The 17,682-nt window shown below is 36.5% G+C and overlaps 1 protein-coding gene across 4 annotated transcripts in view; it reads left to right on the forward strand.

Moving 5' to 3' along the window:
* Positions 1–17,682, forward strand: part of DPY19L1 (dpy-19 like C-mannosyltransferase 1) — a 93,433-nt gene that overhangs the window by 16,337 nt on the left and 59,414 nt on the right. For all 4 annotated transcript variants that reach the window (XM_046020581.1, XM_046020582.1, XM_046020583.1 and 1 more), the window contains exons 2-6: positions 2,901–2,925; positions 3,555–3,642; positions 7,227–7,364; positions 9,263–9,383; positions 10,112–10,205. In XM_046020581.1, coding sequence (XP_045876537.1) covers positions 2,901–2,925; positions 3,555–3,642; positions 7,227–7,364; positions 9,263–9,383; positions 10,112–10,205 — 466 coding nt within the window. The remainder of the gene's footprint in view (positions 1–2,900; positions 2,926–3,554; positions 3,643–7,226; positions 7,365–9,262; positions 9,384–10,111; positions 10,206–17,682) is intronic.

Consider the following 17,682-nt stretch of genomic DNA (forward strand, 5'->3'; position numbering starts at 1 on the left):
TTGGTAGTTTCTGTAAAACATACTGTTTATGGCAATAGATGAATTGCAACTTTCCCTCCCTTTTATCTTAAGGGGGTGGGGAAGAAGGAGGGGAATAAGACACTATAAGGTAAGGGGAAGTCTGGATTTTGTCTTACCACCGCCCCCCCCCCCCACCAACCCACCCCATTCTCCTCAAGGGCCCATGCTGTGTAAGGCTTTCTTGTAATTGTTCTTGTCCTCAACTTCCCTTTCTCTGTCTGCTCACTCTGCTTACACAAGTTACTCAAGTTAGTTCTGGTAAAGTACGTAAAAAGTATCTGGCATGTAATAAGAATGCAAATGTTAGCTGCTTTATTATTATTACTACTAAATTGAAATGAACAAAGAAATTAAAAATACTGGGCAGGTTATAAATTGACCCTGGAGGCGGTGAAAGCGCTCCATTCAAAAGCCTGGAACTCTGAGAATTGTTTAGTGCTTGAGCTATTGGATTAAAGGAAGGCACCAAAAGCCACTTGGTACCTTTGTTCTTCTGCAGACTTGTGGTGTTCTGAGGAACTACAGAGGTGATGGCCTTGAGAAATCCTATTTATCACTCTAGAATTGTGAAGGTTAAAGTCTAATTTAAAAGCATATGTGAAATGCATTGCCATTGAATTTAGTAGAAGACCTGATGCATTCTTTTACCAGAATTACTTAGTATTATTCTAGAAATGTACTTTTGTTGTCAAATGAGAAGAACCCAACAGCAAAATTATAAAATAGGAGCAAAATTATTATTTTTAAATAATATCGTTCAAAATAGAGGATTGAAGATGATAAACCAAAAAACTATAAGAATTAATGATAGTTTAGTAAATGAATAAAACAAGTACATTGCAAAATAAGTACACTTCAAAAATAAATACATTAACAACATCTAATAAAGTATAAAAAAAGATTTCATGGATCTTAGTAGAAAAAATGTTACAAGAAAGACTTAAGGAATATGAATAAACTGTAATAAGTATTATTCTACTGATAAGATTTTTGTCAAGGCAATGGAAAAAGAAGTTGAATAATTGAAGGTATATACCATGTTTATGGTTATAAACATCTGGATTCATACTGTCAATGTGTAGATTCTTTCCAAATTAATTTATAAATGAAACCCCAATTATAATCTCAAAAGGATTACCAAAGTATTTGTGTCAAGTGTTGTTATGTATGATAAAGATGGCATTTACATTCTATGAGAGGAGAATGATTTATTCAGAACATGATAGATTATTGAGAAAATAAAGCCCAAACTTCATTATTGCAGGGTTAAGTCTTTAAAGGCAGAAACCGAAAAGGAAATGGATGGTAAATTTGTCAACAACAACAAAAAAATCAAAGTTTTGAAAGCTCAAAGTACCATATATAAGCAAATGTCAAATGACAAACATGGTTAAATATTTGCAATTGTAGTGATCTAGAAAGAGTAACTTTTGTCTTGTATAACCATTAAGATCTCTTAGGTAGAGTGTATTTTTTAATTTTTAAAAATATACATACTTCTTGGGCTGCCAGGGTGGCTCAGTGGGTTAATGCTTCTGCCTTTGGCTCAGGTCATGATCCCAGGGTCCTGGGATCAAGCCCGGCATCATCAGGCTCTCTGCTCAGCAGGGAGCCTTCTTCCCATTTCTCTCTCTGCCTGCCTCTCTACCTACTTGTAAATAAAATCTTTTAAAAAATATATAAATACTTCTTTAAGAATAAGGCAATAAGTTCCAGACTGGTTTTCATTCCTAAGAGCATTTTCATAGTTCAGTTCCTTAGTTATTTAATCAGAAGCCTGCAATAAGATGTATCTTGTGGCATAAGAAAATTGGTATTTTCTGGATTCTTCTTAGTACATTCTTTTTACTTGGACAGAAAGCAACTATTGATTTTCCTATGAGACTGATTTTATTATTACCTTGTTTTCTCTTCCTTACCTTTTCTTTCTTCCTTTTATCCTGATAAGAGAAAAAAAAAACTCAAGTCCTGAGATATAAGGGAAGTCATTTTAGATTTCTTTCTAAGTCAGCATGACTATACATAAACTTGGTTTAAACCAAAAGCCTGATTTATGGCCTGCCACGTGTACATTATACACCTGCTTTGTAAATGAGTAGCCTAAAGGAAAACCATCTTGTCTTTAAGATATCGATCAATGCTGCTACTCCCTGCATTCCTTGACATTAAAACTTGTGTTGCCTGCCTGTATGCTAATCTATAATCTTTTGAGCTTTTACAAGATGTAAAAAAGTATATAACAGTAAAAACTGTTGATTCCACAAAGCACTTTCTTCCCTGTGAAGAGTGTGTTTCCTGGGCAGCTCTCCTAACTTGGCCTTTAGTAAAACTCCTACTTTTAGAGATTCTGAAGTGTTTGCTTGTTTTGCGTCAACAACCCCTCCATCTCTTGTTTTTATTTCATTCTACATTTGTTTAAAAAAATAGGAAAGTTTATCATAAAAATCCAGATACTGCAACAATATACAAAAAGTGGTAAGCTCTCGTTTTATTCATCCCCAGTCCTGTGCCCTGAGGTTACCATATTTCTTTATTCTAGAGTTACCTTGCACTGCTGGTTCTGTCCCTGTGGCAGTGCTGTTTGTGGAAGTTTCCATCTGAGGGTTCCTTGTGTAGTTTTTGTCAAATAGTAGGCCCCCATTTTGTTGAATGACTGAATGAATGCAATTTGTAGATATATGCCTAATTCTTTTATTGTCCAGGCTGCTGGCTTTTAAGCCCAGCCCTGGGGCTTCTTTCAAAGAGTCACTCTCTTTCCCCAGTTGCTAAGAGTCCAATATCACACATCCCAAATGCTTATCTTTATAATGCTTTTCCATAAAGTGAAAACAATTTCTTTATGCTAGCATACTAATTTAAATTTCTTTTTTTTCTTTCAGCTGCCTTTGCAGCAGTGTTGCACTGGTAAGATTGTTTTTTTCCTCTGGTGTATTTTATGCAGATGTTTACAACTCACCAAAGCAATTTCTTATATATATAAAGAAATAATTTCAGGATGATAAGGGTGAATATATGTTATTACATGCAACACAATAGTCTGAAAAAGTAGTTTAATTGATAAATCAAGGTCAGAATAATGTAATTTTTTAATAAAAAAAGATCCATTATTAAAGAGGTTATATTTGAGGCTCTGTTTCACTTAACATTAATATAGTGTTCATGTTGAGAGGAAGATTAATTTTTTTAATCTTCTGGATAGAGTGAAATATGAATTTCATTAATCAGACATTTCTGAGATGGTAACCCAATGACATTTATCGTTCAATTTATAATTTTATTGTACTTGACTTAAATTATTGTTATTCTGGTTCTTTCTAATTTTAAAATCTCATTTGAATGTGTTTTCTATTAGAAATTTTAGTGGAATGTTACGATAGAGTTGAAAAATAGATTCGGATACCACTGTATTTGAATTTTATTACAAAATTATGTGCAAGTTTCTGGATACCTTTATTTTTGCTCTTAGAGTTTCTTTTAAAAATAATACTTAGTATAAGCATCAACCTTGGTTTGTCACCCTTTTGTTTTTACAGGAGCCATATAACACACCTCTTTGAAAATGATCGTCACTTTTCTCACCTCTCAACATTGGAAAGGGAGATGGCTTTTCGCACTGAAATGGTTAGTTTTTAATGTGATATTTTGGGGATCTAAAAACTTTTAAGCGTTTTATCATGGAAATTTTCAAAGATGTTCCAAAAAAGAAAGTGTAGACACCTCCCCTTGCCTATTCCACAGCTTCAACAACCAGTGACACAGCCATTTTTCCTTCATATACACCTCCACACATAGGAGACCTCAGACATCATATCATTTCATCAGTAAATACTTTTGTATGTATCTCAAAAGAAAAGAATTTTTTATTACCTACAGTACTATTGGCACACTTGAAAACAATGAACAGTGATCTCTTAATATCGTTAAGTGTCAGCCACTGTCTAAATGACCAATTGGCTTTTTTTTTTTTCTTTTTATAGTTGGTGTGTTGGTAGTCTGGAATCAGGATTCAAACCATGTCTGTACATTTCATCTAGTTGGTGTTTTTCTTAAGTCTTTTAATCTATAAGTTCCACTTCCTGTTTTTATTGTTTTACTATTTAGTTATCGAAGAACAGGTTATTTGTCTTATAGAATTACCCGTAGTAATTTATGTTATTTATTATGTTCACTGTCCAAAGTTCCCTGAAAATTGATAGATAAAAGACTTGATAGCTGAAGGCTCAATTTTTTTCTTGGCAGGAATATTTCTTAAGTGATGTTCATTTATTGTACCATACAAAGAGGCACACCACATCTGATTGTCTCACTTTCTGTGATGTCAAGATTGATCAGTGGCTTTAGGTATTGTCATGTTGGTCCTTCTGTTACAGCCTAGCCATCAGCCTAGATCAGGTAATTCATTAAGATTACCAAATGGTGATTATCTATTCTATTATTTTTTCCCCTCCATTTGTTAACTGCAATTCTTCTATAAAGAAGAATTTTCCCATAATATTTATTTGGTTTCTATGATGTATAATTCATACAGGTAAGAGAGGCGAATGCTTGATTTTTTTCTTTTTATTTACCACTTTTTAGAAAAATGAGTTGGTTTCCTAGCATTTTCTTCTGGTAACCAATTGAGTACCTTCTTTCAGATTCTATGATTATGATCTAATGGATTTTAGCATGTTTTGTGAACTTACCTGTCTTTAGCTGACAGGAGCCTTTGCAACTGACTCTGTGTCCTTTTGACGTGACCTCACTAGTATTCTATAGCTTTCTTACTTTCTAGTACTATTAAGACATTTTGTCTATACACCTGGAATCCTCCCATTTTCTAAGGAGCCCCAATTCCTTTCAGTGGCAGATGGTATCCAGAGACCACAAATTTGGTGCTAGAGATGTTTATTGCTACTATATTTGGCCCTTAGAACAACAGGGGGTTAGAGGTGCTGACCCCTGTGCAGTCCAACATCCATGTATAACTTTTGACTCTTCCCAGATTTAACCATTAATAATGTATTATTGACTAAAAGCTGATACCATAAACAGTCAGTTAACACATATTTTTTATGTTATCTGTATTCTATACTATATTCTTTCAACAAAGTAAGGCAGAGAAAAGAAAATATTAAGAAAATCGTAAGGAAGAGAAAATAAATTTATAGTACTGTACTCTATTGAAAAAAGTCAGGGTGTACGTGGAGCTGTGTAGTTCAAACCTGTGTTGTTCTAGGGTCAATTCAAATTTAGGATTAAGTGGTTTTTATTTACTTTGTTTTAAATTTGTATCTACTATTAGCCCAAGAATCTTGGTTTCATATTACTTATTTTTGTGAAATAAAAGTACCAAAGATTATTAAGACTAAGATGATTGAAAACATTTTAAAACTTTCTTGCATTCCTTTTTGACTTTGGGATATGTGCCATTAGGGATGTACAGTAGAATTACTATATCTTAAAGTTACTTGAAATCTTCTTCTAATTTGATAGTTAATTTCTCTATTTTATTTTTATTTTGATATTTAGGGATTTAAAAATTTTCATTTTACAATTAAATGTTTACACGATTCCAAAGCAAACCTACAAAACAAGATAGGTCGTGGTGGTTTTCTACAGCTGCCATAACAAATGTACCATAAACCAGGTGGCTTAAAGAGAAGAGATTTATTCTTTCAGAGTTCTGGAGGCTAGACGTCTGAAATCAAAGTGTTGGCCTGGCTGTGTTCTCACTGAAGGCTCTAGGGAGAATCCTTCTTTGCATCTTCCTAGCTTCTTGTGCTTCCTGGCAATCCTTGGTGTGCCCTGGGTGGCATCAGAAATGCTATCACTCCAAGCTGTGCCTCGGTCTTTATGGGGCACTTTTCCCATTGTTTCTGTGCTTAAATTTCCCTCTTACTGTAAAGATACCATTTATATTAGATGACCTCATTTTAATTGATTACATCTGCCAGAAACTTACTCCACATAATCCAGGTTCCCAGTGGATATGAAATTCAGGGAGATATTATTCAACCTAATACAGTTGGAAATATTTTTAAAAATAGTGATAGGAAAGCTAAACACCTTAGTATCTAGAACCATTTTTTTCCTTTTCAATAAATATTGGATATGCAGATCGCTTTCATATTGATGAGCCTTAAATCCAGTGTGGGGTTTGACAGCTGATGGGTGCTCTACTAGTGCAGCTCTAGGCAACACTGTACAGAAGGTGAAGTTTGTTTCCTGTGTTCATCTGTTGAACCCTGTTCTGCCGCTTACCCCCTCACAAGGGGAGCAAGTACTAGTACTTGTTTGTTTTTTTGATCCATGCATTATTCCAATCTTAATATCTGTCTGAATTCCCTCAAAATGAGAGTACCACTACTGCACTCCTCCTCGATTCACACAGCCCCAGTCCTCCAGGGTTTTTACCTTATTCTGAGCTGGAAGGAAGGAAAATAGTCTCTAAAATTAGTTGGCATCTGAATGTAACTTACATGTAATATATTAACATGTAGCCTTCCTAATATATTTGGATTTTTACATGTAAATCTGGAGGAAGGATGACTGATAGCACCATTTTGGGGATTCATATGGGTAGTAGGGGGAGACATTTTGGCTAGGGGAGATTTCTTGGATCCCAGTAACTTAAGTTCCATAGTAAACCACTCACTTGCCCTGTTCATAAGATAGCCTTTTCTAACACTTAAATTAGTAAGGATATGAAGTTTTCTTAAGTTGCATATGTTGTCTGAGTTATGTATATTACTTTTTTAAAAAAAGATTTTATTTATTTATTTGACAGCGAGAGAGAGAGAGAGGGACAGATCACAAGTAGGCAGAGAAGAAGGCAGAGGGGAAGGGGGAAGCAGGCTCTCTGTTAAGCAGAGATCCCGATGCGGGGCTTGATCCCAGGACTCTGAGATCATGACCTGATCCGAAGGCAGAGGCTTAACCCACTGAGCGACCCAGGTGCCCCTGTATATTACTTTTAAATGTTGAAACTCTTTTTGAAGATATTTTGAGTTCAATTATCTTAATTAAGACAAGGTTATACTAAAATATGTATTTCTTTTTTATAACCCAAGATCTATTAGTGATCAAACACCATGAGAATAATTGTAGCTATTATTTGCTTGATTGCTTTGTTTTTCAAAAACAGTGTATTTAATTTTTTTAAGCTGGTAAGAGGCATAGAAATTATGCATTTTTTATTATAACATAACATATGCTTGTTTCAGGGACTGTATTATTCCTACTTTAAGACTATCGTGGAAGCACCTTCATTTTTGAATGGAGTATGGATGATTATGAATGATAAGCTGACTGAATACCCCCTTGTTATTAACACATTGAAAAGGTTCAATCTTTACCCTGAGGTAAGTCACTTTTTCAGTTGTGTTTTGTTTTTTGTTTGTTTGTTTGTTTTTACTTTTTAAAAGTGTTATTGCATTAAATACTGATTCTAAATGTGAGGTGTATTTCAATATATGATATTTCACCTCATTTTTAAAAGAAGATGTGTATGTTTTCTTGGAAAGGAATATGGAGAAAAGACTATTAATTTTGGTGGGCTTTAACTGATTTCATGGAAACCATTACAATTGCATGGTCTAGAAAATTTGAAAACTATCTAGATTTGGTGTGTTTGTAGAGATAATAGCAAGGAAGCACCATTACATGTCATTTGCCAAATAATGTTTCTTCCCTCTCTGGGATTCTTCACTTAATTGAATGCTCTTTTTTGGGTGGAGTGGGGGAAAGGGGATTCACCCAAGAGATGAGGGAGGAAGGCAGTGATATCAGTAACTTTTTTGGCCTCTCCTTTACCATCGCTGCCCTAATTTGACACATACCTAAGCATTTTCCAGAGCCAAGCTGAGAGGTGACTTCTTCAGCCAGATCCTCCTTGACTTGATCGAGGGTCATCTGTTAACACACTGTCCCCATGACTCCCCCTTCTTAGCTTACTGATGTTGCTGGACAGCATGTCCTCGTGCCAGGGCCCTGACTGCCTTGGTCTCTGGGGATCTCAAACCCAGGCTCAGTACCTCGACTTATCTATCGGGACTCTCAGGCATTTCCCACTGAATGAGAGAAGTCCTGTTTCCGTCTAGATCAGTGAGTTAGCCGATTGATTAATGAGGAGATGGAGATAGAGGAAATAGATCAAATAAATAACCACCAAGGTGCAGTATTGGTTCACTAATGTACTGTTTACTGAGTACTTTCTATGACCATGTACACATTTGCTGTTACAGAAATGGGATCGCACAGCACATATTTTTTTTATAAGTGCTTTTTGTCTTTTAAAATATTTTTAACAGTCTTGTATCATCTTTTCTTCCTCAGGATCAGTTTTAGTGGCTATATATACAGTCTTCTATTGCTTATTTAGTCCATGTTTTGTGAAAATATTCATTGTTTTCAACTTCTAAAATATTCTAGAGCTGCCATAAGCCTGCCATAAGCATTTTAAACTATAAATTTGTAGATGTGGAACTATATTTAGTTCAACAGAATATATACTTTAATGATTTTGGTATGTGTTGCCAGAATGCTTTCTAGATAGGTTATACTAATCAAGGTTACCATTGGCAGTGTTTTTGAAAATGCTTATTTCCCTGAATCCCTGCCAATTTGGTAGACAAAAAAATCACATGATATATTTTGTTCATTGCTATATATGTGTGTATATATGTATTTCATTCAATGCTATACATTAAAAATGCATTTGAAATTTTAAAAATAATTGCTTGCTTATGCCCTTTGTCTATATTTCTATTAAAATAGAAAGTAAGATCTCATTTATTACATGCTGGATATAAATACCATGCTATATGGGTAAACATTTTCCCCCCAGCTTTTTGTTTGCCTTTCAACTTTGTGTGTGATCTGTATGTATTCTTTCTGTACAGAAATGCTGTTATCTATTCACATCTGGAGAAATTAGATCTACTCAAGAAGACAGAGTATTTATTTGTTCAACTCTTCTTTTATGTACCTTACTAGAATTTTATACTTTTTGAAATATATAAATCTTGTGTGTTTCATGTTGTATTTTATTCTTACCCATTGGTGGAGAGTTGAACACTGACCAATGAAGAATCTGTGTAGGGGATTGTGAGGCTTATTTTACTAGGTTTAAAGGGAGCTAAGTAGATGGTAGAGGGAAGGAAAATTTAATAACTATCAAAATATCTCAAAATTATTCTAGTAATGAAACTGTTGATGATACTAAAAAAATCTAAAAATGTCTTTATTTCTTTAAAAATAGGTAATCTTAGCCAGCTGGTATAGGATTTATACCAAAATAATGGACTTGATTGGTCTTCAAACCAAGATATGTTGGACAGTGACCAGAGGAGAAGGACTCAGTCCTATTGAAAGCTGTGAAGGCAAGTTTCTTTCCTTCTTTCCAGTGTCTTTCCAGTTACTTGTTGGAGCACGTTAAACTTACTGCAAACTTAGTGATATAAAAAACAATTTTATTGTGCTTATGGATTCTGCAAGTGAGGAATTTGGGCACGGTATAGCAGGGTTGGTTTGTTTCCACCATGTCAGAGGCTTCTGCTAGACTCAGGTGGCTTGGGAAGACTGAAATTAATTGGAGACTGCTTCACTGACATTCTAGCTCCCAGTAGGGGTCCCTGCGAAGTTGGGCTCAGTTGAGACTGTCAAATGGGACACCTACATAACGCCCTTTCCGCACACCTTGGGCTGTTGTATAGTATGTACCTCAGGGTAGTCAGGCTCTTCATGGGCTCCAGGTTGGACGCTCCTTGGCCACTTCCAGCCTTAGAAATCCATTGTATGACCGCCGACGTCTTCTGTTGAGGCAGTCGCCAAACCAGCCGTCATCAAAAGCAAGAGAAGAGACATCCCCCGCACCCCTTTACAGGAGGCATATCCATGAGTTTGTAGCCCTGTTTAAAAACCACCACAGCTCCTGCCGTGTTCTCATCTTTGTTCCGCAGTAGTCACGTGTTCGTATGGGAACCAAGGCAACCATTTAATATATCTGTGCCATTTTCAAAATAAGCACATTTTAATATAAATTGCCAGACATACAAAGTAATTTATAGTTAGAACATATGTTTTTTTTATTTTATTTTTATTTTTAAAGGACTGGGAGATCCTGCTTGCTTTTATGTTGCTGTAATTTTTATTTTAAATGGACTGATGATGGCATTATTCTTCATATATGGCACATATTTAAGGTAAGACCATTCATTGAGAATATTTTGGTATGTGTTATAATACTATGTACTAAAAATAGTGAGATAAAGATTAACTTGCAGTTCAGTTTTATAACTATGTTATTTCTAATACATCTACTTATAGATATAAAATTCTTTCCTATTTGAATGATTTCACCATTGGCATAGTCAGCTAAATCAAAATAATTTTAGATGCTTAAATAAAGAGAATTGTGGAAATATTGGATAAATTTTAAATATTCACAGGCTTTTGAGCATAAACAGTATATTGTTTGCATAAAATATAAGGACCAGTCATCAAATGGTATTAATGACTATTTTGCTGACATTAAGATGGAAGTATATTCTATACAGATATGTAATATCTGACCTGATTAATAACATCATAGTCCAGCAATATTTCTTAAACTAAAAAATTGACAAATTTTTTAAGGTTTTTATGTTTCTTCTTCTTTTGACAATTTGTTACATTGTATACTTGTTTAAATATTTAACTTGAGAGTATCTTTAGAATTTTTTTTTTAATTGCTTACTGATTTCTTGTTTGTACAGAAGTGTGAGCATAGCTATATGATTTTCTATTTGGGTTAATGAGTTTGAATCTACTATTATTCCATTATACTTGCTTTGGAAGTATGGCATTTTCAGTTTAGTACTTCAAAGATCTACTGCATTCCTAGCTCAGTGTTTGAGCAGATAACGGTTACTTGTTAAATATTTGTCAAATGACGAAGTCATTAGAAGATCAATTTAGAGTATATTTGCATATAGATTTAAGATACTTTGATGCTAGTATTTCTGATTTAGCTATAAGAAAGTTCTTTTAATTATGTAACTGGGGGAGACGGAAATGAAAATGCATGATTAAAAGATGACGTGGTAAATTTTGTTTTTGAAACAAGACACAAAGATAACCAAAAGTATATGGTAATCAGAAGAGGAAGCTGACTTGAAAGAAAGCAAGGCCAGTGTGCCTGGTATCATGATGAGCCAAAGGTCTCTACTTTGGTGCGGTGGGGGGGTGGGGTCTATCATTCTGCTGAGTACTAATGGGTAGCTTTTCTACATTCGGGAGATTTGATTTTGAGTAAGAAGTTAAAATATGGAATGTGGCAATGTTGCTAAATTGCTGATCTATATTATGCTATTTTTTGAAAGAAGAATTAAAATTTAAAGAAGAATTTCTAAACGTTTACTAAACATTCAGTATCGTTTTCTTATAGTGCTTGTTATAGCCATCGTTTCAAAGGCCAAAGGTACACCATCTATTGCGGAGAGCCTGATGTTCTGGTTCTGACTGAGAGGTTCTAGGTGGTTTGGGCCCTGACCCTGGATTTCTCGGTATTCAGCCCCAACAGTTCCCTGAGAGCAGTTTTCTCCCTGCATAGGAGATACATGTGCATTTGTCTAGTCAACATAAACATAAAGTATAGACCAGGTGGCTTCTTTTGGAGATGGCGTGCTTGGGTTTTGAAACCACGTGGTGGGGTGAGGTGGGAGCGGGAGCCATGTCGGGGTGTGTGTCACAGACAGCAAGGAGAAAGTGCTTATAATGCTGGAGGCAGGAGACATTTGTTCTGTGTGGAGGGCTCCTTTAATTGTGCCTTGGAGCATCAGAACGTTTTGGATAGGTTGGGGAGCAAAGAATCCTGGAGAGAGGCAAAGGTGGGCAACCTGGGATGTAGAGAGTGGATCCGTTTTGCTAGGATGCAGATTATTGAGGGCCGTTGTAGAAGATGAAGACTGAAAAAATGGGTTGGTGAATGACCTTGGCTGGTCTGACACTATTCCAGAACCAGTGAGAGGAATCAGAAGTCTGACCAATAGAGGGACAGGATTTAAGCTGAACTATGATCTCATGAGACCATTGACTTCACCTCTCACTGAGGTTAGCCAGTGACTACTTGAGCATGCTGTCTGCCAAACTGCAGGGTGATTTTAGAATCAGTTTAGTGGGTTTGGCCCAGGACTTTTTTTTTTTTTTTTTTTTTTTTACATGAAAAGGAAAAGATTATAAACATCAATAAGAGAGTACACAACACTTTGTAAGATGGGTGTTATTTAGAGCAACTTCTGTTTGTTGATTGTATATACATGTCTACATGTGCATATGCTGAGTTGTAGTGTAAAGTTTCATTTCTTGTAGTTTGAGTGTAGAAAAAAGATCTATAGACCACTGCTTAGGGTAGCAAGAGGGAGTGACTTTGCTTAAAAGCATTTGAGTCTTGGGGCACCTTAGTGGCTCAGTCAAGCCTTTGACTCTTGATTTTGCGTCAGGTCATGATCTCAGGGTTGTGAGATCGAATCCACAGTCTGGCTTTGTGCTGGCTGGGTGTCGAGACTGCCTAAGATTCTTGCTCTCCAATCTCCCCTCTGCCCCTCCCCTCCTGCTTGTTTAACCCTTGCTCTCTCTCAAAACAAAACAAAAGGCATTTGAGCCTTTCCAGAGAGAGCTGTTTTGTTTTTTTTTTTTTTTTGGTTTCTCTTTCTGGCTCAGAAGACTGCGACCTGTTTCAGCTTCACCCACTTGACTGCTCTGGGCCCTTGCTGGTCCCCTTCGGGTGTCCTTGACTCTTAGACACCCCCCCCCCCCCGGGGTGCTCTGCCTTATGCCGGTGCTGGGCTGTAGACACTGCAGTGGTGGCATAGGTTTCCATTTCTCTAGCTCTCCCTTTGCTCCGTTTGCTAGTGTTTTGTTTTGTTTTAACCCTGGTTAACCACTTTACCTCTATCCAAATACATCCTAAACTCGTTTCCTTCCAGCCCCAAATGAGCATCCAGTTCTCCCACATTTTAGAGCCCCTTGTATTCTCGGGAGCCTTGGCTATTGCCCTGTGCCTTGAGGAGGGTGGGTGTGTAAATTAGATTCCAGTGGTGATCCTGCTTTATGCTGTGTTGAATAAAGTCTTCTGTCACTTCTTTCATCAGTCTTTTTCATCTTTTTAAAATGTTCTTGACATGAGTATTTTTAGAGGTCTCAAACTGCTAGGTAGTTCTTATTGTTTTCTTCCTTGGTGGTTAGTTTTGTCACCCTTCTAACTTTTAAAGTGGGATGAAGCTGCAGACTTCTTAACATGTGGGTTAAGAATAAAGAGGAGGATATCTATAATTGTGGTTAGAATCTTTTTATAAATTGTATTATATAAATTTACAGGCAGATTGAGTATGACATTTTTACTCCAGAAGCATATTTCTTTTAAGATAGTATAAGTTTTCTAAAGTCAGATAAGCCAATCCATTTCACGGAAAATGAAAGTGGAAGAGAAAATAGAAAACACAGCCAAATGGTGAAGTGGGGCTGGGCTGCCAAGCTCTGACTTGAGGAGATGAAGTCAGATGTTTTTGCAAATACAACTTATTCATGTTGTACCTCTTTTTCTGGAATTCTCAGTATTTTGGTATTTTAAAAAGCAAAACACATTGTTTTTATTATTTTCTAAAAGCCATGTTGTTAATCCATGATTATAGTTTTTAATTTTATAAGATGCCCTGACATGTGTCAGCTACAGTTTCTGGAGGCCAGTTTCTTAAGACTTGGTGTATATAAGTCCCTATTCTGTAGGGAGGAGGGCTCCCGGAGGGAACCTTCAAGGACTGTTAGGAGCTCCGCTGAGCTATGTAGGATGGGGAGTTCAGCTGCCAGGTACTAGGGTAGTTGTTTAAAGCAATAAGCTAAAAACAAAAGAGTTAAACCTTCTATTACTTACTGTGGTGGTGTAACAAGATTCTAAAACTGGAAAAAACACAGACTCCCCTGGTCCACTGTCCCCTCTGTAACAGTAACCTGGCTGAGATCCAGGGATTAGTGCACATATGGGGGTCATCTCACTGTTGAGGAAGCCCTGAACAAAAGGCTCCAGGATTTTATGGACCCTGAGATAGGAGGGGGGAGGGCGAGGGGGAAATGGCTAGGAATGGAAAAGTACTGGGTACTGAATCAGACTGGGGAAAAGTGTCTTCAGGGTTGCCCCCTCTTACCCCTCCATAAGTGGACTTCCGCCCAAAGTCTCAGATAAAGAGACCTAGGAATGAATGTGCTGGGGCTAGGAATGTAAAGATGTGGAGGTCTTCACTGGCCAGGGCATCCTGAGTCCTCAGAGACTGCATTGTACTGACCACGAACCACGTGTCTATGAAGAGGGTAGCTGTCTCGGTGAGGCCTGTCAGGTAAACCTTTTTCATTGTGTATGGTTGGGCCTCAGAAGTCATATATAAGTTTTTAATCAGGAGTCCAACTACCTAGGACATTAGTAGGCAAGGTCATGAGCTGGTCCTGGCATGTAGGGCAGGAGGATCTGGAAGAAATGTGGTATGGGCCTGGTCCTGAATGTCCGGCAGAAATATTGTGATGGGAAGAGTTGTCCCCTATTTCCAAATTCACCTCTTTGTATGCTGGCTCTCAAGAGCATACCAAAGCAGAACAATTTCTGTAGGTGAAATGAGTGTCTTTAGCTGATGCCAGCAGTAAGGCATGTAGAAGCCAAGACAAAATATAGACAACAATCTGTCCAGGCTCACTGGGGCATTATTCTCAGGTTAAATAAAACATGAGGATCTGGGCATGAGTCAGTACTTGATTCTGGACTGACTGCTTTCTGTTGTTGGCGTACATCTGTCACCTTGGCATTTTCCTTCACTATCCAGAGTTCTTTCACTGCTCTCTTATGACGGGATCTCTTATGCCATATTCTATGTATTCCTCTTTCTTGATTTATTTTTCCACTCTGGCACATCTCCCATCTTCTAGAAGTTTTTGAGAATGAATTGATGAAAGTAAATTTTTGAATCCATGTATGTTTGAAAATGCCTTTATTTTGTCTTCATGTTTGATTGATAGTTTTGCTTGAGTATTGAACTCTGGATTGGAAATAATTTTCCCTCAGAATTGTGAAGTCCTCACACTGTTACTGCTTCATGAGTGCTGTTCAGGCATTTCTGAATTATTCGGATTCCTAAATTTTTAATTTTTGTATGTGACATTTTCTTCCCCTTTTTTTTTTCTGAAAAACTGTAGAATCTTCTCACTGTCTCTGTGGTTCTGAAATTTCACAATATGTCTCGCTCTAGATCTGTCTGTTCCCATATTATCTTGGGCATGTGACATGTTGTTTCAGTCTTGCACCTTATGCCCTTAATTTCAGGGAAATTTTCTTGGATTATTTCTTCACTTACTTCAGTCCTTTCATTTTCTCTTTCAGAACTTTGTATTATTTGGATATTGCATTTCCTGATTCTCTAATTGTCATGTATTTTCCCATTTTTAATATCATTGCTCTTCTGTATACTGGGAAATTCTGTCAACTTTATTTTTCCAACTCTTCTATTCAGTTTTTCATTTGTTATCTTGTAATTTTCAAGAATTTTTATTTGTTCTTTGCTCCTTTTTTAAAAAAATAGTATTTTATTTTTGTTTCATGGATTCAGTATCTTTCTGTCTGAGGATACTAATGATTTTTTTTCTTCCCTAAATAATTTGGTATCTTCTAGTTCACTTTTTTCATTCTTTTGGTCTTTACCTACCATGTTAGAAGTTTCCCTTAGCTATCTGGCTATCCTAGGCTGTCATCATTGAGACTGGAGGACAAAAAGCTATATGGGAGCTCCAGATCGTGGGTGGAATCTGTTAACATTGAATTTTTATATAATTTGAATAAATGATGTGGGAAGAACTTAGAGTGACTGCCAGTTCTTTGGTTTGCCTTTGGATGTAAAAGAAAATTTAATGTAACAAAGGTTTTTCAGGGTTGTAATAGGGAAATGAAGTGTTTCATAAGTTAACTGGAATACAAAATTATAAAATTTTTAAGAAATGCCATGGTTGGAGGGAGAACACCTAAATGAGTTAGGAGACATTGTCATCTATGTGAGAATACAATAAATTAATGCTTGTAAGTCACCTAGAAGAATGCCTGCGTTCAGAAAGTAGTTTTTAATTGAATGAAGTGAATAAACAAATTATTGGGGGAAAAAGCCCCCTAAGCCCTTGATTATTATTTACAAAGGCACAAAAATAATATATTATCTGTCACATAAGCTTTGTTAGAATTTTACCAATTTAGGAAATGTTTTTTTCAGTGGACTCATCTGAAGCATTGACTCTGCAGATTCCACTTTTTTTTTTTTTTCAGATTCTAGTCTTAAGATTATTTATTTCCTGAAGAAATATGTATCTAGCACTTTAAGAGGTGACTCTGAGGAAACAGAGTCACAGGAAAGTTACTGATCCTAGAGGTCAGACTTGGGCAGCAAAAGGCGTGGTTAAATGTCCTTTGCTGAGATAATGACCTAAAAAGGGACAGGTTTTAGAGAAAAGATGCCAATATTTTCAACCAATAACTTTCATCAATTTATGCATACTGAAGAGAAATACATATCTTTTAAATATTCATATACAACTGTTAGACCAAATGATTAAAGATGCTAGAAGGCCAAGTTAATAGAACATTCCAACAGCACAAAACAACAAAACTAAACAACCTGGGGCGCCTGGGTGGCTCAGTGGGTTAAGCCGCTGCCTTCGGCTCAGGTCATGGTCTCAGGGTCCTGGGATCGAGTCCCGCATCGAGCTCTCTGCTCCACAGGGAGCCTGCTTCCCCCTCTCTCTCTGTCTGCTGCTCTACTTGTGATCTCTCTCTCTCTGTGTCAAATAAATAAATAAAATATTTAAAAAACAAACAAACAAACAAACAAACAAAACTAAACAACCCACAGCAACATGGAGTTGAAAAAGTTTGAGCGGGTGTAATTCATAGCTTACTTAAGACATACTTTTAGCCAAAAATCCAGACTGCATAAACAGTAATGCTTGATTTTTTAACAAAGCATGAACAACAGACAAATCTCAAATAAAACAATGGAAACAAAGCTAAATTGGCATAAAGAATAAGAAGTTCAGCTTTGCCTTAAAACAGGTACAGGAAGGGGGAGGTGTATATTGATTGATGTAAATAATTGACATGAAAAGCTACTCTGTTCTGCAGCAGAGTCTAAAAAGGACACTGAGTCACTTCATAGATAACTTTGGCTGGATCACGAGAAGAAAATAGAGAAACTGGTTATATTAACTACGACTTTCACTCTCATTACTCAGGATAGAAAGGAGAATGTTAGCAAAATTTAAAGGAAGGTTTGGCATATAGATTAATCTACAATGCTTTCAGAGCTTCTGGAACACATCTACAAATAAAATAGTTAAAGATTCTTTCTGAGGGGGCACCTGGGTGGCTCAGTGCGTTAAAGCCTCTGCCTTTGGCTCAGGTCATGATCCCAGGGTTCTGGGATCGAGTCCACATCCAGCTCTCTGCTCAGTGGGGAGCCTGCTTCCACCTCTCTCTCTCTGCCTACTTGTGATCTCTGTCTGTCAAATAAACAAAATAAATAAAATCTTAAAAAAATACAGTTAAAAAAAATTCTTTCTGGTATCAAAGAAGCATGAACTTTCAATGACCAAAGAAAATAATAGAGTAGAAAATCAGAA

Source organism: Meles meles, chromosome 10, assembly GCF_922984935.1.
Source record: "Meles meles chromosome 10, mMelMel3.1 paternal haplotype, whole genome shotgun sequence".
In the NCBI taxonomy this organism is placed as follows: domain Eukaryota; kingdom Metazoa; phylum Chordata; class Mammalia; order Carnivora; family Mustelidae; genus Meles; species Meles meles.